Source organism: Zingiber officinale, chromosome 9B, assembly GCF_018446385.1.
Source record: "Zingiber officinale cultivar Zhangliang chromosome 9B, Zo_v1.1, whole genome shotgun sequence".
NCBI lineage: Eukaryota > Viridiplantae > Streptophyta > Magnoliopsida > Zingiberales > Zingiberaceae > Zingiber > Zingiber officinale.
Window position 1 is genome coordinate 51,077,128 of NC_056003.1, and position 24,302 is coordinate 51,101,429.

Genomic DNA, 24,302 nt, shown 5'->3' on the forward strand with positions numbered 1-24,302 from the left:
ATTTAAGGGAATGAATGTTGCAATATCTAGCTTAGTGATATCACCTTTTTTTTTTGCAGATGATAGTTTGGTTATTTTCGGGCAAAAAAGGAGGATTGTGTTAAAATACATAAATACTTACATATTTATGAATGAGCCTCCAAATAGTTGATCATTTATGAAAAATCTGCTCTTACGTTCAGTTCGAGTACTTCAGATGATGTAATTATAGAAATCAAAGTCGAACTCTCAATGGGCAATAGTGAAGGGTCACAATAAATATTTAGGTCTTCCAACTTTCTCATTATGACACAAAAGGCTCTAGTTTGTCTACTTATGTGAGAGAATTTGTAAAAAATTACATGGATGGAGTTTGAGATTCTTTTCGATGGGGGTACATGAAGTGTTGATCAAATCTGTATTGCATGCAATATCTTCTTATGCTATATTGTGTTTTAGGCTCCTAGTTTCTACCTGCGAAGGAATCGAGTAAACTTGTGCAAAATTCTAGTGGAATAATAAAGATGTCAAAAAGGGAGTTTATTGGTCATCTTGGGCTACCTTGTGTAAACCAAAATGTTATGGACGTATGGGTTTTCATAATCTTTTATCCTTAAACAAAGCTCTTTTGGCTATATTTGGCGGATCATTCAATCTCCTTATTCACTTGTGGTAGATGTGTTGTAGGGTAGGTACTTTAAGCACATTGATATTATGGTGGCAAATCTTGGGTCAAACCCATCTTATATCCAGAGAGCTTTGATGTGGGGTAGAGATGTTATTCAAAAAGATTTATGCTAGAGAGTAGGGAATGGACAGAGCATCTTAGTAAATTCGGATCTGTGGATTCCAGACCTTTCAACTTTTAAAAGTTATTTCAACTCTCTATCGGACCCATTGATTAGACTAGCTAGCTTTATCACAGACATGAGGATGTGGAATGAGTAGGCGATGCGCACAAATTTTGCCACACATGTAGCTAAAACAATCTTTAATATCATGTTGATGTTGGTAATTTTGAGAGTATGAAACAGTAATAAAACAATACGATAACCACTCACAGTGACCTCCCGAAGAAATTGCCGAAGAACCGCCGGAGACGTCATTGTTGCTATCACCGAGAAGATCACCTCACGGAACCTCCTCGAACTCTTTCACGAACCAAATCCCGGCCTCTGAACATTCTCTACTGCTCGACCAAATCTCCTCATAGCCCCTCTTTGATCACCTTTTGTTGCGCTCTCTCCGATCGACGATCGACTCCCTTCTCAAAGGCTTGGGCACACCTTAATAAGAAGGTTGAGGAAGATGAAGGGGAAACGATGCCCCTTCGTCTCCTTAGCGTTTACATCAAAGAGAGTAACGAAGGGGAAACTATGCCCCTTCGTCTCCAGTAACGCCCAACATCTCCCACTCGTCTAAGTCAATCCATATGGTCACATAGACCATGTCAATCACATAGACTATAAGGTGATCATGTCACGAAGACCAGAGCAAAATTAGTCACAAAGACTAAATAAGTCATGTAGACTTTATGAGGGTCAAGTCACGAAGACCAGAGCAAAATTTAGTCACAAAGACCAAATAAGAACATCTATTCCATACATTAGGGAAAATGATTCGTGCGACAGTAAGCACATTGAGCATTCAACTGCTAAGAAGATTGTCACACCTTACTTAGCTGCTCCATAGAACGAATCAAAGACATAAATGTCCATAGAATGAATCAGAGACATAAATGGTTTGTCTTTACCTCAGATTAAATTATTTACATCATTATGAACATCTCTAATCCCTCATATTGACTATATGTCAAGAGCATGTTCAACATCTCCAATCAAACAAATTATTCACAATTACATTTTATGTACTGAACTAAAAATGTAACCGGTACCAGTGAATAAATGTCACAGATGTATATCAATCTTAATCTTCCTTTTTAGCTAGAATCTATTCATTCTAATCAGTCACTTTCCTAGTTATGCTCCATAGACCGAATCATCCATAGCTAATAGGAAACATGCTAAAGTAGCAGACACTGATCAAAACTTCAAGTAGACAGCTAAATAGTCACTTAGGGTAAGATTGAGATTAACTTATAATCTCAAGGGTCTCACATAGTAGAGAAGTAGAGATCCATTCTCCTACTACCCTTCTTGTTGCCATAACACATGTGGTATGAATCACATGCTATGATGTTATTCTTTTTACTAAAAAGAGTACATGTTTTTCCCAAATTTAGCATCATGCAAATTTCGATCTAGACATACCTAATGTCTAATCTTGAATTCAACATATGAATTCTAATCTGGCCTTTGAGCAGATTCAATAAATAGTGGGTGCATTTACTCCAATCATTACACAAATGATCTCATCTTGATACAATTATCAAGGCGACCTTAACTTATGGGTATGTCTCTATTTACAGCTACATAAGTTGTCCCATAAGCAACGGTCTTACCTCTATTCATACTTAACAAATAGAGATGATTGTCCATGTGAGTGGACCAATCTCAATCTGCCAACATGCTTATCGAGACTTTTATTCGAATATAACAAAGACATATACACTGAATAGATCATGGCATTTTTCATTTATCAAAATGTCTTTACAATTAGTTACATTCTTCGAAGTCCCAAAGACTTCACATGTCCATGAAATGACTCTTTAGTCAATGGCTTAGTAAAAGGATCAGCAAGCATATTCCGTGTAGGGATGTACTCAAGAATTATCTTTTTATTGTCAACAATATCCCTTACAAAATTATACTTAATTTTTATATGCTTGTCTTTGCTGTGATATTTGGGATCATTGAAAAAAGCTATCGCAGCTTGACTGTCACAGTACACAGTAACAGGACTCCCACTATCCTCAGCAATCTTCAGATGCTTCAGGAACTTTCTTAGCCAGACAGCCTCTTGCACAGCCGCTGCACAAGCCACATACTCAGCTTCCATTGTCGACAAGGCTACACAAGCCTGCTTCTTGCTGTTCCATGAGATGGCACCACCATTCAACAAGAAGACATAGCCAGATGTGGATTTTCTGTCATCAAGGTCCCCTGCCCAATCTGCATCTAAGTAGTCACTTAGGCTCATATCCGATCATTAAAAGCAAAGATAATAATCCGTTGTTCCTTTAAGATATCTGAATATCCTCTTCACCGCTTTCCAGTGTCTTAATCCTGGGTTTGACTAGAAATGACTAACTAAGCCAACAGTATAGCTTATATCAGGACGAGTACACAATATAGTGTACATCAAACTACCAATGGCACTGGCATATGATTTTTTCTTCATCTCAGCTATTTCCTCAGGAGTCTTAGGATACATACTTTTGCTCAAGACAGTACCTTTCGCTATAGGCATCTGTTCAACGTTGCAATCTGACATATTGAAGTGTTGCAGCATCTTAGTGATATAAGCTTCTTGAGACAAACCCAAAAGCCTCTTTGATTAGTCTCTAACGATCTTCACTCCTAATATGTACTCTGCTTCTCCCATATCTATTATGTCAAAATGTGATGAAAGTCAACTTTTGACTTCTATCACACACTTTATGTCGCTTCCAGCTATTAGCATATCATCAACATATAATAATAAAATGACAAACTTTCCTTTTTTCCTTTCTTAGGTAAACACAATGATCCTCATTGATCATTTTGAAACCATAAGGCAATATTACTTCATTAAATCTTATGTTCCATTGTCTTGACGCTTGCTTTAGCCCATAGATAGACTTCCGAAGTTTACATACTTTTTTCTCTTAGCCTTCAGCAACATAACCTTCTGGTTGTATCATATAGATTTCTTCGTCAAGATTACCATTAAGGAAAGCCGTTTTTACATCCATCTGATGTAATTCCATGTCATATTGTGCTACTATAGCTAGGATGATACGTATTAACACAAACTTCACAACTGGGGAGAATGCCTCTTCAAAGTCAATACCCTCCATTTGGGTATATCCTTTTGCAACTAATCGAGCTTTGTATCGATTAATCAATCCATCTGCTTTCCTCTTTACTTTGAGAATCCACTTATTCCCAATAGCCCTTCGGCCCGGAGGAAGATCGACTAAATCCCAAACTTGATTCTTTCTCATTGACTCCATTTCTTCATCCATTGCAATTTTTCATTCTTTTCTAACTGAGCTTCTCAAAGCTTCCTCAACTGTTCGAGGTTCCTCATCATCAACTGAGAGAATCATCAATGCCTCATTCTCAATTTAAACCTTCTCCGAGGAATAATCTATCGACTACTTCTTTGAAGGTTAGACTGTTGAGAAACTGACTCATTCAGTGACAAATTACTCCCACTCGGTTGACTAGATTCAGGCATCTCCTGATCTGTTGATAAAGGAACATTATCCTCCTCCTCTATCTCATATAGAGGAATTGTCTTATCAACTTCACCTCGTGTTGGGAACTCAGTTTCAAGAAAAGTAGCATCTCTTGACTCTATTTCAGAGATGGTTCCATCTTGTCGCTCACCAATAAAAACATAACCCTTAGAAGTCTCAGAGTACCTTATAAAGATACACTTCTTACCTCTGAATCCTAATTTTCCATGTTCATGAGTCTTATCATGAACGTAGGCAGCTAACCCCCAAGGTCTCAGATTACTCAAATCTGACTTTCTGTCTGTCCAACGTTCATGTGGGATAAATGGAACTGACTTTGAAGGCACTTTGTTAAGTATATAGGCTGCAACTAATAATGCATCTCCCGAATAGGAGATTGGCAAATTAGCCTGCGCTATCATAAACCTAACCATTTCAAGAAGAGTCCTACTTCTTCTTTCAGCAACCCCATTTTGTTGTGAAGTTCCAGGGATAGTAAGCTGTCTAATAATCCCTTTCTCATTACATATTGTCTTGAATTGATCAGACAAATATTCACCTCCACGGTCAGTGTGCAAGGTTTTAACCTTACATTCTAATTGATTCTCAACTTTGTTCAAGTAACGAATAAAGCAATTCAATGCTTCAGATTTGTGAGAAATCAAATACACATGACCAAAACGTGTGAAGTCATCAATAAATATAATGAAATAAGAACTCCCATTTCTAGCCTTCATATTCATTGTACCACAAATATCCGAATGAATTAATTGTAATGGTGATTCAACCCTGATAGTCTTACCAAATGGTTTCCTTGTTGTCTTTCCAGCAAGACAATGCTCACATATAGACAAGTTAATCTTAGCATGAGTGCCTAAAAGGCCCTCCTTAGCTAATCTATTCATTCGTTCTTGTCCTATATGTCCCAATCTAGCATGCCAAATTTTATCATTAACATCAGCATTACTAGTAAGAGCAATGTTTGAAAAACAACCATCATTATTATTTGGTTTTACATCAAGAACCATAAAACCATTTTTTACATAACCATACCCAATTAACATAGAATTAATTCGAAGTTCCGCACAACAACTATAAAAATTTACATTATAACCTAAATCAATAAGACAAATGACGGAAACTAGATTCTGTCGAATCTCAGGAGCATACAGGACATCATGCAGAAACAAGGTACACCCACCACGTAGGTTGAGCTTGCAAGTGTCAATTCCTTTGACTTCAATTCTTGCATTGTTTCCTACATATATCCATTTGTTGCCAGCTGGTACCCGAAGGTACTCCACATATGTAGCTCGATCACGTGCTACGTGGTTCGTTGCTCCTGAATCTATAATCCACAAAGGATACGAATCAGCTAACAACACTGTACTTGCAACATATTACTCATGGAAAGAAGATAAAGATGGATCTACCTTTTTAGGCTCAACACACTCCCGAGCAAAATGACCCTTCTTGCCACAGTTGAAGCAAGTCAACTTGCTCATAGGTCTCTGTCCATATCTCTTTCCTTTCTTCTTGATTTGATTTTTAACAGCACTAGCCTCCTTTCCTTTTCCCTTTCCTTTCTTAAACCATCTTTTCTTATTCTTGGAACCAGAACCTTCAGCTATAAAAGCTTGACCAGAAATCCTTGCGGATTCAATCCTCTCCGCCTCAAGTTCAATATGGCATGAGACATCGGTGAAAGTCTTGACCCAAGAATCAGGAAGGGAATGGATAACTACTTGAACCTATTGTTCATCGGTCAACGCATGACCAGCAATCTTAAGTTCTCGAATCATGTTACCCATCTCCTTGAGATGTTGGGCCATGGTAACATTCGAGCGCTTTTTACAACTATCAAACTTAATAGTTAGCTGACGGAGCTTACTCAGACTTACTCCACTGTACTTCTCTCTAAGGGCTGCCCAGACAATATGAGCAGATGGTAATGGCTCATACTCAAATACCAGGTCATCCACCATTGAACTAATCAATATACCCTTAGCAATGGAGTCCTTCCTTTTCCATGTCTTATAGGCATCAAGGTCACGTCTGTGTTGTGCTATAGAACCATCAATTGGTTCCTCCATGATTTGATTTACAGCCTCTAGAACTTCTTGTTCCTCAAGAACGTATTGTATCTTGAGGTGCCAGATTTTGTAGTTATCCCCATATAATTTCTCACCCTTATTGAGTTCAGCTATGATGTTTTTAGTTGACATGATCTACATAAATAAACACATTATTTATTATTTCAGTATAATTCATATATGTGCAATTATTTATTGACTCAGTATAAATTAGAGTTAGTTTACAAAATCAAGTGATAACATTGTTTCCACTCATCATTTGTATATTCTAATCTAATCAACACTGATCAATCATATTACACACATCTCATCTAATGTATGAATCATTATTAAAATGAACTAATCATTTTTCATATGAACTAATCATATGGATATATGAACGAATCATATTCACATGAACTAATCATGTCATGAAATGAACTAATCATTTCCAAGTTTGTTAACATATAGCATAACTTTTCATTATATAATTCTGTTCGTACATAATGACAGAAATTATTACATGACTCAAAAACTAGATGAGCTAACACTGTTCGTACATAATGATAGTAAACAGAACACTAATAAACTAGATAGGCCAGCACTGCTCCCACTAGGACAAACACTAGTGCAGCAGCCAATATTATCCCTATTAACCTGGACTCATTTGGGATAATCTCAAATGGGGCAGCTTCAGGATTCTCCATCAGATCCATTTATGGATCTTCCTCGAACATTTCCTGGTCCTCTTCAGACTCTTTAGGCTCTTCTTCACCCATATGGTGAAGCAGTTCCTCACATAGTTCTGAATATATGACCCGTCCTTCATGACGTCCCCATACATAGTCTGCTATTACCCTAGGATACTCTAGCAATGATTGCGTCAATGCCCAGATCCTATAACTGTCCAGGACTGGAAACTCTTCTTGCTCAAGTTTCCAGAATAGTTTATCAAGCCTTCTTACATGTCCATCGACTCCATAAGCAGACTTATACTCTATCTCCTGAATATCCTCTCGGAGCTGGTTTCGTCGCACTTCACGACGAGTCAATATGGTAATAGTCCGTGCTATCTGAAAAATTGAAATTAAATAAGTTAGTACAAAACCGACTAACCAGTACAAAACTAATTTAATTCAATTCATACAGGCATAATACCATCATTATAAATCAAGAAAAACAAATTTTCTTGATTTTCAGGAGTTTAAGTCGACTGACTCATTGGACCGGTCAATCAAGAGTCCGGATCTTAAGCTTAGTCTATTGTTCTCATTAGAACTAATCTAATTGGACAGAGATTTCTGACCTATGTTCTGTTATTGTTTAAGCTCATTTGAGTCAATCTCAGACTTATTGATCAAACTTAAGTCCGTTTGATTCATCCAATTGCTCATTAGATTAAGTTTGACCCATTAGAATAAATCTAATCTTTATGATCAAATCTGACACAACAGAACTAATCTGGTCATATTTGATCAACCCAACTTCTGTAATCAAACTCACCCCAATTAATTCAATAATAAACAAAACTAGTTAAACCAACAAATAATTTGAACCAGCTTTAGGTATCATTGAATCAAACTGGTATGCTTAAATCAATTAATAATTTAAACCAGACCTAGGTTTTATTGGACAAGTTGGTCTGGTTCCATTTTCAGTAAATTGAACCATAAATTAATTAAATATCTATGTATTAATTAATAATACATATCTATATGTATTTAATTAATTAATAAAAATATTTAATTAAATTTTAGCTACTGTTTATGTCGTGTGAAGAAGAAAAAAAAATTAAAGCATGCATGAACTTTACAGGTTTTTTTTGTTTTCTACTTCTTCACTATGCTTTGTCAAAAACAGTACTGTTCATCTTTTTTTTTTTTCTCTTCAATTGATTCTTGAATCGATTCAATGATTTTTTCTTCACTGTGCTTCGTCAAAAAGCACTGTTTACATTTTTTTCCTCCCTCAATCGATCAATGAATTGATTCAAAGAATTCTGTGCGATTTTGAATCGATCGAAATGTAATTTCAATCGATTCAATTCAATTAGATCGATTGGTTAATTGATTTAATTGATGAACAGTGTTCATTGTTCATCTTCTTCTTTGTCACAGAAGAAGAAAAAACACGAGAGTGATTTCCGCATCGATTTTCATGCAATCAAAACTATGCTCTGATACCATTGTTGGTAATTTTGAGAGCATGAAACAGTAATAAAATAATACGGTAACCACTCACAGTGACCTCTCAAAGAAATCGCCGAAGAACCGCCGGAGACGTCGCTGCTGCTGTCGCCGAGAAGATCACCTCATGGAACCTCCTTGAACTCTTTCATGAACCAAATCTCGGCCTCTGAACATTCTCTACTGCTCGACCAAATCTCCTCATAGTCCCTCTTTGATCACCTTCTACTGCACTCTCTCCGATCGACGATCGACTCCCTTCTCAAAGGCTTGGACACACCTTTATAAGAAGGTTGAGGAAGATGAAGGGGAAACGACACCCTTTCGTCTCCTTGGCATTTACAGCAAAGAGAGTAATGAAGGGGAAACTATGCCCCTTCTATTAGATCGAAAAGAATTTAGATATCTCCACAATAGCATGATATTGTCCACTTTGGGCCTAGGCCCTCATGGCTTTGCTCTTGGGCTCTCCCCAAAAGGCCTCATGCCAATGGAGATATCTTTTCTCTTATAAACCCATGATCTTTCCCATGTGTTTCCAATATGGGACTATGTTTGCAACCTTGCAACCCCAACAATCCCTCCCTCAAACAAAGGACCATAAGCTTCCCACGTCCGATCCTCGACCCACCAGGTCTTCTTGCCCCTCGGTCCACTCGACCTACTAGGACTTCCCACGTCCGATCCTCGACCCACCAGGTCTTCCTGCCCCTCGGTCCACTCGACCTACTAGGACTTCCTTGTCTAGTCGCAACTAGAACTTCCTGCCTGGTGTCTGGTCCTCTTGATCCGAACATAGGAGCCCCCACTTTCTTTGTTCGAGGTCAATATTGTACTCACATGGCTCAATCAAACCATAGCTCTTGTGCACAGTCGGCGGTTAAACCTTCTGGCAGTCCGGGCTCTGATACCAATTGTTAGATCGAAAAGAATTTAGATATCTCCACAATAACATGATATTGTCCACTTTGGGCCTAGGCCCTCATGGCTTTGCTCTTGGGCTCTCCCCAAAAGGCCTCATGCCAATGGAGATATCTTTTCTCTTATAAACCCATGATCTTTCCCATGTGTTTCCAATATGGGACTATGTTTGCACCTTCGTCTCCAGTAATGCCCAACAGTTGAACCACAAGAGAGGTGGGGTATTCGATTTTGATAGGGAAGCCCCAATGGTCGATATATAGTCAACTTTGGGTATCTTTTGGAGACGAACACCTTGAATCCCCCTCCTTTTCAATCTTCTCATGTCAATCAATCATGGTGGAAATTTATTTGACAACTTTAAATCCCCCTAAGGTTCAGATATTTTGTGACAGACATCCAAAGATATTATTCCTACAGTAAAAATTTTTAAAGCAAAGCATGTTCTGATTGAGTGTTTTTGCCCTTTATGTAAGTCTCACGATGGGTCTACTATCACTGCATTTTGTTTGTTCTAGTAGTTCGAAGTGTATGGAAACACACCCAGTTCTAGAGCTATCTTAATAAGGCTAGTATGACTTCTTTTATGGATTACGACCTTTACCTAGCCATGATGGTTTCAAAGGATAAGTTCAAACTATTTGCAATGATGTGTCGGGCAGTGTGGTGAGAGTTATGTAAATAAAATCATAATTCGTATAACATATTGGTGAAGATCAGGATAAATTGAGTGTTTACAATGTCGGAGGTATTTTGGGAATCTGACTTGACAAGAGAGGTACCTTTGATGAAGGTAAACTCAAAATAGGTTTGAAAACATTTGGATCCTAACCAAGTTCGACTGGATGTGGATGCAGGCTATGATGAGGTCAAGAATCTTTTTAGTGATGGAACAGTTGTTCAAGATTTACATGGACAAGTTTTGGGTGTCAAGACAGAAGCTATTCATGACCCGGGGTTGGTGAAGGGTGCGGAGTTGACAACGATTCGCTATGGAATGAACTTATGTGCACATTTGGATATTTAAAATGTTTGTATTTATTTGGACTCCCTACAAGTGGTTCAAGCAATAACACAACTAACAAGAGATATAGATCTCAATGATGTGCTAGCTATAGAAAAATCTTTACTTACTACTTCAAATTTTATCTCCCCTATACATATGAGAAGATCAGCTAATAGTGTTGCTCACTTATTGACTCTAAAATTTTTATTTCTTCCTCGACATTCGAATGGGTGGAAGATTCTTATCCTACTTGATTATATCAAATTGTATCTAAAGATATGATGTTTTCTCCTTAATGAATACACGTGATTTGACTTTAAAAAAAACAAAGTAACATATAGGAGTGAGCAATCAATTTAAATTGGTTAGAATCTAATAAATTAAAATAGATTAAATTAAATATTTTTATGAATATAACAGATCGAAATTTACCATCAAAATTGATGAAGCAAATCAATATAAAATCAATTGATCCGGTGGTAAAGCCGGAGGTTCTTATGAGGGAAAGGTCAATGATACGTGGAGGTCAATAGTCAAAGGGGGTCAACCCCATGGGCTCGACGAGCGAGCCGGACATGCCGATCACTAGGCAATGACCTCTATCCGAAGGAACAACTACCTGGCCGTGAGCTAGGGTTTTCAATGAAGGAAAGAAGATCGTACGACCGAGCGGACCGTCCATTCGACCGCGGTGTAAGGCAAGAGTATAAAGGCCGAGCGGTCTGCCCGCTCGGCCAGGGTCTCAGGCCATGAGAGCCGAGCGGACGACGACCCTGAACCTTCCCGGATGGACGACCACCTACGCCAGATCAAAGGCGAATATTATGACTGAGCGGCTTGATGGTCGATCCGGGAAGAGGAAGTCAAAGGTATGGGACAGTGGGGACGTCATCTTAGTAACCCTTGTTGCTGACAACAGGCATGTTCGAAGACCAGGTCATACTCAGTATTGTACGACAAAGAGTTCTGCTGTCCCATCAGGGAGATGCTCAGACTGTAGCAGTAGGGCGTCAGACATGCTCTTCTGACAAACCCATACTGCAGTATGGTATAGGACACGTGTACACCTCGGTTTGTATGCACCAAGCTCCCGTAGCTCTATATAAGAGCCCTCAGACTTCACCGGAGGTATAAAGAAAAATCTCTGATCCTGGGAGCCACTTTCTTATTCTTCGTCTACCTGACTTGAGCGTCGGAGGGTCGTCGCCGGGAACCCCTTCCCGGTTCGACTTCTTTGCAGGATCGCCGGAGCACCCTAGGACTAGTCGGAGATCTACGCCAGCCACTAGGAGAGCGCCACGTGCCCAGCGTCCGTTGATTCAGCGATTCGGACAGAATCATCAATTAATTCGGTTGATTATCAAATTAATCAATTAGTCATTGTTAATACTTTGATTTAATCAGTTAGTTGATTTATGAATTTTAAAATAGAAATCGAATCAACTAAATTGAAAAAGAGAAATAAAAAAACCAATATCTTTTTTTTAACAAAAATGGATTTACAAATTAATTCAACCAAACTTCTAAATTAGATTGATTTAATCGGTTAATTCTATATATATATATATATATCCTTAATTCCATTTTAGAAAAAACAAGACAATTTATAGAATTTCGATAATTATCCCGAAACGACGTGGCCGATTTAAAAGGATCAACCACAGAAATAGAAGTCACCAAAAATAGAATGAAATAATTAGTGAGTTAATTTGAAATTCAATTGGAACGATAAACTTTTGATAATCGTGTTTGCTAACGAAAATGTTTACCTATAAACAAACAGTCTCATATAAATAAATTTCCTTGTTGCTGGCCAAGGGCCGGACGAGGGTCAGAGCCAGAGCCGAGTTTCCACAGCTCGAAACCGCCTCCAATGGCCGCGATCTCCGCTTCGCCGCCGCCGCCGTGGGGCGTCGCGTGCGGGGTCTCCGCCGCCCGCCCCCGAGTTTCCTCCTCCCTCGAGGTCCCGCCGCGCCTCTGCTTGTTTTCCGGCCAGCGACTGCTCTCCCCTCTCCGACTCGTCTCCTCGCGGCTCCACTCCTTGAAGCCCTCATCGTCCGGCGCCAACGAATCCCTCGAGGGATCCTCCTCCTCCTCTTCGTCCTCCTCGTCGTCCGGGGGAGGGGAATACGAAGTACAGTACGCGCACCCCCCGCCCCCTCGATCCGGCGAGGGGGCGCCGGTCTTCGTCACTCTCCCGCACGACGCCGTCGGGCTGTCGGGGAAGATGGCGCGCAAGAAGACGATGTGGGCGTCGCTCCTCGCGCTCGCGTCGGCAGGGGTTGAGGGGGTCGTTCTGGAGTGCTGGTGGGGGATCGTGGAGAGGGAAGCCCCGCGAGTCTACGACTGGGGCGGCTACATGGATCTGGTGACTTTGGCGAACAATTGCGGTCTCAAAGTGCGGGCGATCATGGCTTTTCACCAACGGGGGACGGGGCCTGGAGATCCTGGCTGGTCTTTCTCTTCTTATCCTCGCTTATTGAATTTCTTATTGAACCATTTGATGCTTTCTACTATATGCTTTCTCATAATTATAGCGTACTTCGTCATGAAATCTTTTTTTATAAGTAAATGAGCATGTTTATAGATAAAGCATCAGATCAGAGTAAACACCTAGGGACCGATATATATGTACTTGCACTAATCTAACCACTCTCTCTACATTATTCCTAGCTAGCCACACATGATGAATCATGGATGAAATTGCAAGGTGCTGAGCCTTTACTAAGCTACGGCTTCCTTTATAATGTCTCTTGAAGACTTTGAGCATCCTCCCATAACTGGACATCTCTTGGCACATGTAAAGCCATGCTTTGACCTCCTCCATACCTTTGCCATAGCTTCGCATTTGAAAAATATGTGCTTAATAATTCTTCCGTATGTAGCTTCACATTCTTCGATAGTGTGAATGCATGGCTGAGCTGCAGATAATTCTTCCACACCGTACTAGACGATGGTATTTTGGGACTCAGTCTTCTGAAAAAGTCATGCGCCTTAGCCACTCCATTATCCATTTGACTAAACCAACTTGCCAGCAATTATCGTGCACCCTTAGTAGTCCCAGCTGCTAAGAGAATATCGTCTTGTATCTGCAAGAATGTAGTCCCAGCAACTTCATCATGAAATCTTGATTTAAGAGAAACATGTATTTTGGATTGATTGTTATTTTCAAGATTAGGTGTATTTAGTTCTAAATCGTCACAGTATCAGAAGCCTGAAACTTAGTGCTTCCAGTTCTTCTTCTTGACCACAATTCCCTTTAATGTGTGAATTCCACATCAATCTTCTTTCTATATACTCTCTGAAAATATTCTAGAGCTAATGGGCTATAGGTTGACTCGGAGTAGAACTTATTTGATGTGGTGGAGGCAAAATGACTGAACAGTGTTATACCTTGTTCTTTAATTCTGTGTTTTTGACACCTAATTGAGCCCCAATTTGGAAGTTATGGACTAATTGAGAGAACAATTTCCAGGTCCTATATAGGCTACATCTCTCCTGACTTAATCGTTTTGGCTCTATGTATAGTTACCAACTAAGTAGGCTACACTACTCATTGTCGGTCCGCATACCTACTCCTGAACTTGCCAAGGGCATGCTATAGGAGAGGGCACCTTTGGTGGTGAGACCACCATTGGGTGCGCTGAAAGTTGCTGATTTTGGACGATCTTTAGAACATAAGCAAAGGATATTTATGATATTTAAATTTAACCTTTATTGACTGAGTGATGAGGTTATTAAGCTTAGACTAACCTATCACCATTAACTTTAGAGTATTACTTCTGTTACAATGTTTCCTGACAAATTATGAATTGTTTTTACTACCAAGCTAAGGAACTAGTTCCCTCATAATTTTGGATTGTGTAATAACAATGTTTCTTGCTGCTGTTTTGGTGGTGAAGAATGTTCATTTATGTTGAGATATAACATACAGTGTCATTGATGATTGATAGACCTGAACCTTTTTCAAATCATATAGTAATAGTTGTTTAAATTGTCAATGTATATTAACATTCTTATTATGAATGAAACTTCCACTTTAGAGTTAGCAGATCTAGGTTAAATTGGACAACCAACTTGGTAAGTCACTATTAAGATTTTCATGGATCATGTAGTAACATAGGAAAATGGAAATATTAGAGAGAAAATTGAGGTTGCACATATTGAAGGAAAACTCTGAGAAACACGTTTAAGATGATACAAGCATGTACTTAGATGACCAATAAATGCGAGATGTGAAACTATGATAAATATGCAAATCAAACGAGGAAGCAGATGATAAAAAAAGACTTGGTTAGCAACAATAAAGTAAGATTTAATTTATTTAAATAGAAATGATGATATAGTAGGAGATAGAGTCCAATAGCGTAGAAGGATCCATATAACTGGCCCCACCTAGTGGGATAAGGCTTGATTATTGTTGTTGTTGTTGTATGTAGTAACATTGGAGTTTGATTCTCCACTTATGTATGTGTAAAATGCTTCATTACTGTAGATAAGTCTCAATAGGATCATGACAACTGTAATATATCCAATATAAGGACCAACCTCGCTAATTATTTATGAAGTCCTAAACTTATATTATTTTCATGTCTATGTAAAGCAAGAAAAGATAAATGAATCAAATTCTCTAAGGCATCCAAGATCTACATGGAGGGTGCCTTATTGGCTATTGGATTCTGCTCAAAATTCATTTGATACATTGATTGTAAAATAAAATTCCCAATTAACACGGTTTAAAGTATGGTTGAATGATGTAACGAACAATTGTACATGGTATAGAATATTATCACGCTATGATTTTATATGAGAACTCTCCATAGAATTTGCATCAAAAGAAATGCTATATAAAGTAATACCAGAATATTGTTTTAATAGTTAAAGGCAACCTAGTGCTTCTATTGATTCCCTTTGAACTATAATGAAATCTAACTCACATTTACAAGCAATTTCAACAACGAACTTATGTGCATGTCTATTTCAAGGATACTCTATTGAAGGATGTTTATCTACACCATCTACGCCGGTTCTTTATATCTTGTGCACCCACCCTTTATCATATAAATCTATTTTTTATAGCTTGTGCACCCCTTTCTCCCAAACTCATGTACACACTTCCTTAATGAGACCGTGAAAACACCTATCACGGATGTACGGTAAGACTTGTACAGAAGTTTTGGCCAGTTAGGTTTGCACATATTGGTTTTCATTGTTCTAAATACACATTTCACTGAACCACCCAACTGATGGTTGCCTAGTAGACTATTCATAGTACATTCGGCTAAGAAGATCTTGGTTCAGTTCTTGTCAACTTTTCTCCAAGTCCATGTGTTCATCAACATTGCATTTTTTTTAATTATACATTGTAGAAGAAGAAGGGGAGCCTTGGCGCAATGATAAAGTTGTTACTGTGTGATCTTGTGGTCAATTCGAGTTGCGGAAATAGCCACTTGCAATGCAAGATAAGGCTGCGTACAATAGACCCAATATAGTCCAATCCTTCCTCGAGACCTTGCGTTGGCGGGAGCTTTGTACACCGGGCCGCCCTTTTATACATTTGTAGAAGAAACTAAACAAAGTAATGACAGTTGGTTTGTCACTTGGTGGTTTTAACCATGTTTTAGTTAGTTGAATCAAAATGTTTTCACGTATTTATTTGAGTTTAACTAAATTGGGTGTAAGATTTGTTCTATGAGATTAGCCTGGTTTTAAAAGATGGCATACGACCAAGTAGAAACTTGGTATGATGTCTTCTCATTGAGTCGTATCATGTGGTTGAATATAACTAGGTACAAACTTAATAGTACATTGACTTCTCATTCTGCTTTATTAGGCTCTATAACGTTGATTTGCTATAGTAAAAACAGTCTATCATATGTAAAGATGCATAAAAAATAACCTTTTTAATTCTACAGTAGTATTATTTGGTTGCATCATTTCACAGTTCCTGAAGAAATTCATTTTGGCCTAGGCCACCATGAAATCAAGATATTAGATTCCTCAGGTCACACTCCTAAACCTAGATTTGCTTATTGAAAGTCGTGGGTTTTGAAGATTATAAGTCGAGAGAAGTAGCAACTAACAGGATGGTTCAGTTTGACGCTGAGCTGATCTTCCCTAAACATATAACATTCTGATGTATGTTTACATGCCGACTGTCGATTGATTTACTAAACATTTCCTGATTAGAATTTACTTCACAAAATAAAGACAATTGAACAACAATCTAAGCAGTCTTGTTAGTGCGAACAGGTTTTGATGAACTTCTTACCTGTAGTTTGCTGTTTGCTGGCCATCTAGGTTTTCTTGTTCTTTCGGAACACATAAGAACAATAACTAAGTCTTATCCATGACACAGAACTTTGCTATGAGTCGGACAATTGCAAAAATGAATATTAAATATTTTATTTAGTTTACCTTTGTCAAGTTAGAAGGGGGAACCTTGACAAAACGATAGAGTTGCTGTCGTGTGACCTGAAGGTTATGGGTTCGAGTCTCGTAAATAACCTCTTACAAAGCAGAGGTTGTGTACAATAGATCCTTACTCGGAATCCCTCATTAGTAGGAGCTTCGTGCATCAGGTTGCCCTTTACCTTTGTCTAGTTCTTTCACATAAAATTTCTTTGTTGTGCCTCAAATAGTGGCTCCTATAGGGAAAGTGGTATGAGTATTTATTTGATTTCAGATATGTAGAGAACTGAACACATGAGAGTTTGAGAAATATTTGTCACTCTTAATAAGAAATATGATAGATCGATTAACTTTTAAATGGAAATGAGCTTAAATTTCATTGTTGCAATTGTATGAGTCTCTATGGTAGCAAATGTCGAAGTGAGTTCGGCAATTGATCAAAAAGAGTAGATAAAGTTGCGGAATTCCCAAAGGGCGAACATAATTTTCAGATTTTCCAAAAAGTGCATTTGTTTTCCATTTTACTCCAACCAACAACCACTGTGATACTGCATTCAAAGAACAATACTACTGTCATATTGGATTTCAAAGAACAACATGGTGCTAAATTTCAAAACATCAGTGGTACTGGTTTTAAAAAATCATCGTAGCGGTATTGGTTTTAGGGTTTATGCAGCACCACTTTGATGTTAATTTTTGAAAATCATTGAAATCAGCACCATAGTGGTGGGTGCTATTCTTTGAAAGTTAGGTTCACCTTTTGGAAATTTCGCAACTTTAAATGTGCCTTTTGGTCAATTGTTGAAGTAAGTTCGTTTGTGATTTTGTATATTTTTTTTTTAAGATTGAATGAAGACGATTTTAAAGTTGCTTTTCCATTTTACAGGTCACCTCTACCACAATGGGTACTAGAAGAAATGGAAACACAGCCAGATTTGGCTTTCTCAGACAGGTTTGGTAGACGAAATAAGGAGTATCTCTCTTTGGGATGTGATATTTTACCCGTTTTAAAAGGGCGGTCGCCGTTACAAGCTTATTCAGATTTTATGAGGAGTTTCAAAGATACTTTCCGGGATTTTTTAGGAATCGTAATAACGGTAAGATCTTATCATTGTATCATGTGTTTGTTTCACATCTTTCACTTCGGCTATAAATAGACTTGATTAACTTTGTGTTTCTTAGGAAGTTCAAATTGGGATGGGACCTGGAGGTGAACTTCGATATCCTTCTCTTCCTACAGAAAAGTTAACTAATGTAAGTGCTGCAGCTGATCTAGCAGAGTTTCAGTGTTACGACAAGGTCAGCTAACGAAACATTTAACTTTTCGCCATAGATTTTTTACTATGCGACGGTATAAATATTTGTTTTTTTTTTTTCTGTGGCAGTATATGTTGGCATCGCTACATGCTTGTACAAAAAATGTCGATGCTCATAGTTGGGACTTACTACAAAACCCAAAAGATTATGCCTCTTGGAATACACCTTACGGACAATTGTTTCTCGAGTGGTACTCGGGATTGCTTCTTCTTCACGCACAGAGATTATGCATGGTGACCGATGCGATCTTTTGGGGCACCAGTGTTAACATCTCTGCGAAGGTTGCAGTCATACATTGGCGATACGACGACGCCACTTCATTCCCATCCGAATTCACTATAGGATATTACAATACGTTAATCAGAGATGGCTATCTTCCGATAGCTCGCATGTTCGGTCGGTATCGGATCGGATTGTGTTGCACATGTTTTGACATGGGAGATTCAGATCAAAGGGAAAATCGGAAGGGTAGTCCAGAAGGACTACTTAGACGGCTTCTATATGCGGCTAGGCGATGCAACCTTCCACTAATTGGTGAAAATTTCTTATCGCGTCTCGACGATGTATCCCTCAATCAAGTGATAAAGAATTTTAGGGTTTATTATGATAGTGCTTATAAGTCGTCTTCGTTTTCTTTTAACTATGTTAGAATGGATAGAAATCTCTTTCATCCTCATAACTGGACGCGCTTCGCTAAATTTGTGAAGCGGATGTCAGGTAATTTGATTAAAATTATTTTAATTTAAGTCAAATTCAATTCAATTATTATCATAGCTTTGTTCGGTTAGTATTATAATAATTTTAAATCAAACGGGCTATATATATAATTCTACCCCCTACATACCTATAGTACGCATCCATCGTGGACGACTGAGATGAGTCCAGACGTCCGGAAGTAATTTAAATTATGAATGATTATTAATTTTTGGATTAATTATTAATATATAAGAGAGATATTTATTTTAATTTTGTTGAGATTCAAATATTAAATCTCATTATAACATCTTATGTACTAACCCATCTTGAGAGGATAATTTTAACGTGTCAATAATTTTATTGAACGACGTTCAAACGATTCATTGAACGTCTTCAATGAATTATTTTATAAAAAATTAAATAAAATTCTCACAGATCCATGGTGCATGCATCAGGTGAGAGAATATTTTTTATTTATAAAATTACAATTCAACAAATAAAACTTAATTTTAAATTTTAAATGTTAAAATTAAAAATTAATAAATAAAATTAAGTATATTTATGTGGAAAAATGAATATATTAATATAATTTATAAATAATATGTAAACTTTATAATTAATAAATGTGAGAAAATAAAATGATAATATAATATGTATGTGACATATGGACCTATACTTTATAAGAATATAGATATTATAACATCCATCAATACAGATACTCCAGTAATTATTATTAAAAATCATCTGTTTTAAATTAATCAAATTAAACTATAAATTATCAATTATAATTCATAAACGCTTTATAACAGTTACAAAATAATTTCTAGCAGCTATAAGCTTATAACCACACCAATAATAAAATAAAAAAAAATATTTCAAATATAAAACGTATAATAAGAAGCTCTTTTGGCTTTTTCATGCTCCTGATTTTTACCCATTAAATTTGGCTTTTGTTAGTAATTGGTGTAACTACGCTGGGATAAAGACTATTACGTGGATAAAAGATCGGGCACTTTTTTTTAGGTAGTTCATTTATTTTAATTGGAGGCTCTCTTTTAAAATTTTTGCATGATTTAATAACCATGATTTACCATTTGAATGAGCGAGTAAAGTTTGCATTATAAAAAACAAATAAAATTACATGTTAAAATATTTATAATGTAAAATAATTTGATCAAAAATAGTAATTTTAATTAAATTTTATTATATGTTATAATAATTTTGATAAAAACTATTATATATATATATAATATTTTAAAATGAATTTGATCAAGTAATTTTTAATTAGTAGAGTAATTTTGCTTAAATTAAAAATATTTTAATATAATAATAATGTATGTCTAACAATTTTAAATAAATATGAACAATTTTAGTTTTTTTTATTAAAATTATTATAATAGCTTTACTGAATACGGATATTGATTGCTTCGAGCAGTCCTCTCTATCTCTCTGCCGGTCGACGCCGCCAGTTCCGCCGCCGGCCCTCTCGTCGCCTCCGCCGCAGTAATCGACCGCCTTGGAGAGACAAATAGGGGGAACCGCGCCCCAAGATGGCGGATTGGGCGTCGACACATCGGCTTTGGGAGAAGTGGGCGTGCAACAACGTCGGTTCCTCAGGTGAGACTCGCTGGTAACCCTAATCCATGCTGATCGATACCCATTGTCTTTTTTTCTCTTATCGCTGGCAACAACGTCGTCTCATCTTGCTGCAGGTGAACGACTGAAGGCGGCTTTGCTCCTCAACTACGACCCCAACGGCCCTTCTCGCCTCTTGTCCTTGATGTACTGTTCTCGACCTTCTTTGCTTCTTCTTCATTGGTAGATGTTTCATCTTCTTTTGAACGTTTATGTGACATCTAAGGTTCATTGTTAAGCTCAATCGATCGATTCATGACCTTGCTTCTTAAAGTTTGTGCTTACTTTGATAAGGTTTTTTTTTTTTAGGTTTTCAGAAAGGAATAAGCGAGCTGCTAAGATAGTAGGTGTTACCCTAGTTTACTAGCTCAATTGTCGTTTTTGATTACAAAAAAAACAGACAGAAAAAATTAGGACCGCCTCTTTTTCTAAGCTTGCTCTACATAATTCTGAGTTCTGTCCTTGATAGCATAGATTTGCATTTCCATGCCCCCTTTTATCGCACATCATTGTACAAAAACTTGTTTGATTCCTATCAGCACACAATTTGATTTCTTGCTTTTTCAAAGATAAATGGATAAAAGATTTCTTGCATGATAGCTTTTGTGGTATGGCATAAACTCAGGGATGCATCTGATGGCATGACAAGTTCATTTCAATTTGTGTCTTCTATTTTGATTCCTATCAGCACACAATTTGATTTCTTGCCTTTTAGGATATAAATAGATAAAAGATTTCTTATATGGTATCTTTTGTGGTATGCCGTAACCTCAGGGATGCATCTGATGACATGAAAAAATCATTTGAATTTGTAGCTTCTATTGTTAAAAATGACAAGAATGTAGCATTTACCTTCGGTGTTTACTTTTATGCTCACAAACAATAAATGGCAAGCAGTTTACACCATTGTTGCCATATATGTTCAAAAAACAATGAAGATCAAAAGCATTTAACCTCAGTGTTTGCCTGATGTAACTAATGCCTTAACTTGTAAACATTTGCCATGATTGATGGCTTCTTCTATTGTTTTTTTTTAAATCAATTTATTGTGAGCTTTCATGGCATTTATTTCTAAACACTTGCTTGTAATGCAGTGTGTCTATGAGATTGACAGTTTAGTTCAGTGATTGTTATCAATTTACTATGAGCTGTCGGGTCGTTTGTTTATGAAGTAATGGGATATGCAATGGTCTATTGTTTGCACCTCAAGTGAGACTTGCTGATCCACGCGATATTAATTCATTTCTCTTGTTAGCAGAGCAGAACAGGAGGGATCGAACTTAACAACCGTTGACTTGAACCCATTCATTGACTTTGTCAAGCGCAATAAACTCCAGAAAGAGTTTTTCTTTATCGGACCTAACCAATGTGAGTTATCATTGTCTTCCATTCATGAATCCGGTGTTACACCTTCAAGGTTTATAGTTTGTAATACACATCATGTTTGTTAAAAAATATGCTGAATTTCTCAAGGCAAATATAAAGTTGAAAAGATGGAAACATTTAGTTGGTACAAGACTTATTCATCTTCTGTACCTTACTATTTCACATGGTGTTTAGTGCCATTTGTTTCCATCAGTTTGTCTTAACACGTATGCATTTTTCTCTGCCACAGATTTAGTTACATCAATATTCGAGAACTGGTTTTGTGCTAGGTGTGTGAATACACTCAACCCTGGCGGCGAAGGTGCTATAGTTATGCAGATATCATCACAATTATTGGTTGCAATGTAAGGTTTCAAGAAGCAAGAAAGGAAGTATCATTCGTGTTTGTTATTGATTCTTCTGAACTTCTATATTATCCTTAAATGCCATAAACATCTGATTCTCAACTTCCACGGCGGTGGTCTCGAATCCTAGGTATGAAGGATCTATTGGGTCTGCATCTCGTGCCATGGTAGCAGCCGACCAATTGTCATGGCAATTGAGTAGAAGAAATCATTGAGTAAGTTGAATCAGATGCAAGGTTTCATTGACCTTTTCTACTACCCTAACTTTTTTGATACGAACATTCACATATATTAAAGTTTTTTTTTCTCTTTTTCTTTTTTAAGACTTAGAGGTAGCGGCCTCTACGCTTGTTGTGAATGAGGTAGAAGAAATTCTTCTGACCCTTTGTGATATCATGGAACCTTAGCACATGGAATTAGCATCACTCTTTGCTTATAGTAACCTCGATACACAAATTAGAGGAAATACTTTGACTCCGTGTAACTAACCCGTCAATGTCATCTCCTTGAAGAATTACTCATGGTCAATTTTCGCACCTCATACTCAAGTTTGTTGGTTCCTTTTTTTTGTATTGTTATCGAGTTTGTATTGTGCTTGCAATATTTTCCTTTTGGGTTTGTTTTTGGTTAGATCAACTGTAGTAGATGGTATCTTGTCTTTAGGTAGAATTGATATTTAGAAAGATTTTTAGATCATGTATTGTGACCTTGAGGGTTATTGGAAGTCTGTCTCTAAAATGGACTATAAGTTCGTAAAATAACCTACATGAGACATGGGATCGCCAAGCCTTCTTTGGTCGATTAAGCAATTAGCTTGGCTTTAGTCAACCTAACATTTGGATCGACCAAAGAAGTTCTAGCAACATTATTCTGTAGCCATGGGAGCCTTAAGGATTTGTGGTTATTTTGGACAAACACCTTGCGCGCGCACAAAAAATACTTTCAATATCTTATATTTACTCGTGGATTGAGGATCTAATTCTTCACCTTAGAAGCCCATTGATAATATCTTTCTCAACTATGTTTTTTATTTCTATTTATATGTGAGGAGCTATTTTGATCTCGCGTCATCATTCCCCATGCAAAATACTTGCAATTACAATGTTCAATGTTATTATCTCCTGTCACACATTAAATTCTGAACCTATTGGTCATTTGTTTGTACAAGATAAGTTCAGCAATTATAATTTCGTAGCTATTATAATGTGAATATTGTTGAACAAGATAAGTCTATATTGTAACAGTTATAAAATTATAGTTGTTATAACATGAATGTTACGTGCACAGGTAAGTTTGTGTTATAACAATTAGGATTTCGTAGCTGCTACAACGTGAATTGTAGCAGCTACGAAATCGTACATGCTACAATATGAATGTTGTTGAACATGTCCAGTCTATTGGTACAATTGACCTTCAGAGTTTTGATGTTTGTTTGACAATATGTTTAATAGAGTCTAGTCATGTCATAGTTGGCTGATTGATTAACAAAAGAAAAAAAATCCAATTGGTCAAGGTGATCGGAGACTTGGTAGTGGTGAGAAGTCTACCAAGTGACTAGTCCTAATTGAAAGTTAGACAAACGAAAGTCCTAACTGGATGTTAGGCAGTGGTGAGAAGTTTACTAAGTGACTAGTCCAACAGAAGGTTAAGAAGATAAAAAGTCTTGGAAGAGTAAACTCTAAGCAAGTGTGACCAAAAGGTTTTCGATCGACCACGCGTGATCGACTGGACTAATAAATCTGGAATGTTGCTAACACTGTTTTATTTTACTATTTTATATCTATTATGCTAACTCAGTGTTGTACAAAAGTCTTAGTCGATTAAGTTGATCAGACGCTAAATAAGATCAGAGAAAGTCTAAACATGTCTGAAGGATCAGATGTTTGGCGGATAAGTGAAGGTAAGCTCCTGGAGTAGAGTGTAGTGAGATCTTGTCCTATTTGGGATAAAACTTTAGGTGTTGATCCGATTAAAGAAATCAATGGAGGTTTCTAAGTTAAAATCAGA

The 24,302-nt window shown here is 37.3% G+C and overlaps 2 protein-coding genes across 3 annotated transcripts; both read left to right on the top strand.

Moving 5' to 3' along the window:
• Nucleotides 1–12,324: 12,324 nt before the first annotated feature.
• Nucleotides 12,325–18,999, top strand: LOC122025686 (beta-amylase 1, chloroplastic-like). The gene is made up of 4 exons (XM_042584525.1): nucleotides 12,325–12,960; nucleotides 17,804–18,014; nucleotides 18,100–18,216; nucleotides 18,303–18,999. Exons 1-4 carry the CDS (start codon nucleotides 12,380–12,382, stop codon nucleotides 18,978–18,980), a joined length of 1,587 nt encoding a protein of 528 aa, XP_042440459.1. The 5' UTR covers nucleotides 12,325–12,379; the 3' UTR covers nucleotides 18,981–18,999.
• A 1,340-nt stretch (nucleotides 19,000–20,339) lies between these two features.
• On the top strand, nucleotides 20,340–22,836 carry LOC122024057. Of its 2 annotated transcripts, XM_042582580.1 has the most exons (6): nucleotides 20,340–20,547; nucleotides 20,643–20,712; nucleotides 21,824–21,933; nucleotides 22,181–22,295; nucleotides 22,426–22,510; nucleotides 22,620–22,836. In XM_042582580.1, the coding sequence occupies exons 1-5, from the start codon at nucleotides 20,481–20,483 to the stop codon at nucleotides 22,508–22,510; spliced, it is 447 nt and encodes a 148-aa protein (XP_042438514.1). In that variant the 5' UTR covers nucleotides 20,340–20,480; the 3' UTR covers nucleotides 22,620–22,836. The 2 variants fall into 2 exon arrangements, with proteins under 2 accessions (XP_042438514.1, XP_042438515.1); XM_042582581.1 differs by having other exon boundaries at nucleotides 22,426–22,836.
• The last annotated feature ends 1,466 nt before the right edge of the window (nucleotides 22,837–24,302 follow it).

Coding starts and splice junctions, on each gene's coding strand:
- LOC122024057 (XM_042582581.1), top strand. CDS start 20,481: ATGGCGGATTGGGCGTCGACACATCGGCTTTGGGAGAAGTGGGCGTGC. Junction 21,934..22,180: donor CTTTATCGGACCTAACCAAT/GTGAGTTATCAT, acceptor TCTCTGCCACAG/ATTTAGTTACATCAATATTC. Junction 22,296..22,425: donor TCACAATTATTGGTTGCAAT/GTAAGGTTTCAA, acceptor CTCGAATCCTAG/GTATGAAGGATCTATTGGGT.
- LOC122025686 (XM_042584525.1), top strand. CDS start 12,380: ATGGCCGCGATCTCCGCTTCGCCGCCGCCGCCGTGGGGCGTCGCGTGC. Junction 18,015..18,099: donor TTTTAGGAATCGTAATAACG/GTAAGATCTTAT, acceptor TGTGTTTCTTAG/GAAGTTCAAATTGGGATGGG. Junction 18,217..18,302: donor AGTTTCAGTGTTACGACAAG/GTCAGCTAACGA, acceptor TTTCTGTGGCAG/TATATGTTGGCATCGCTACA.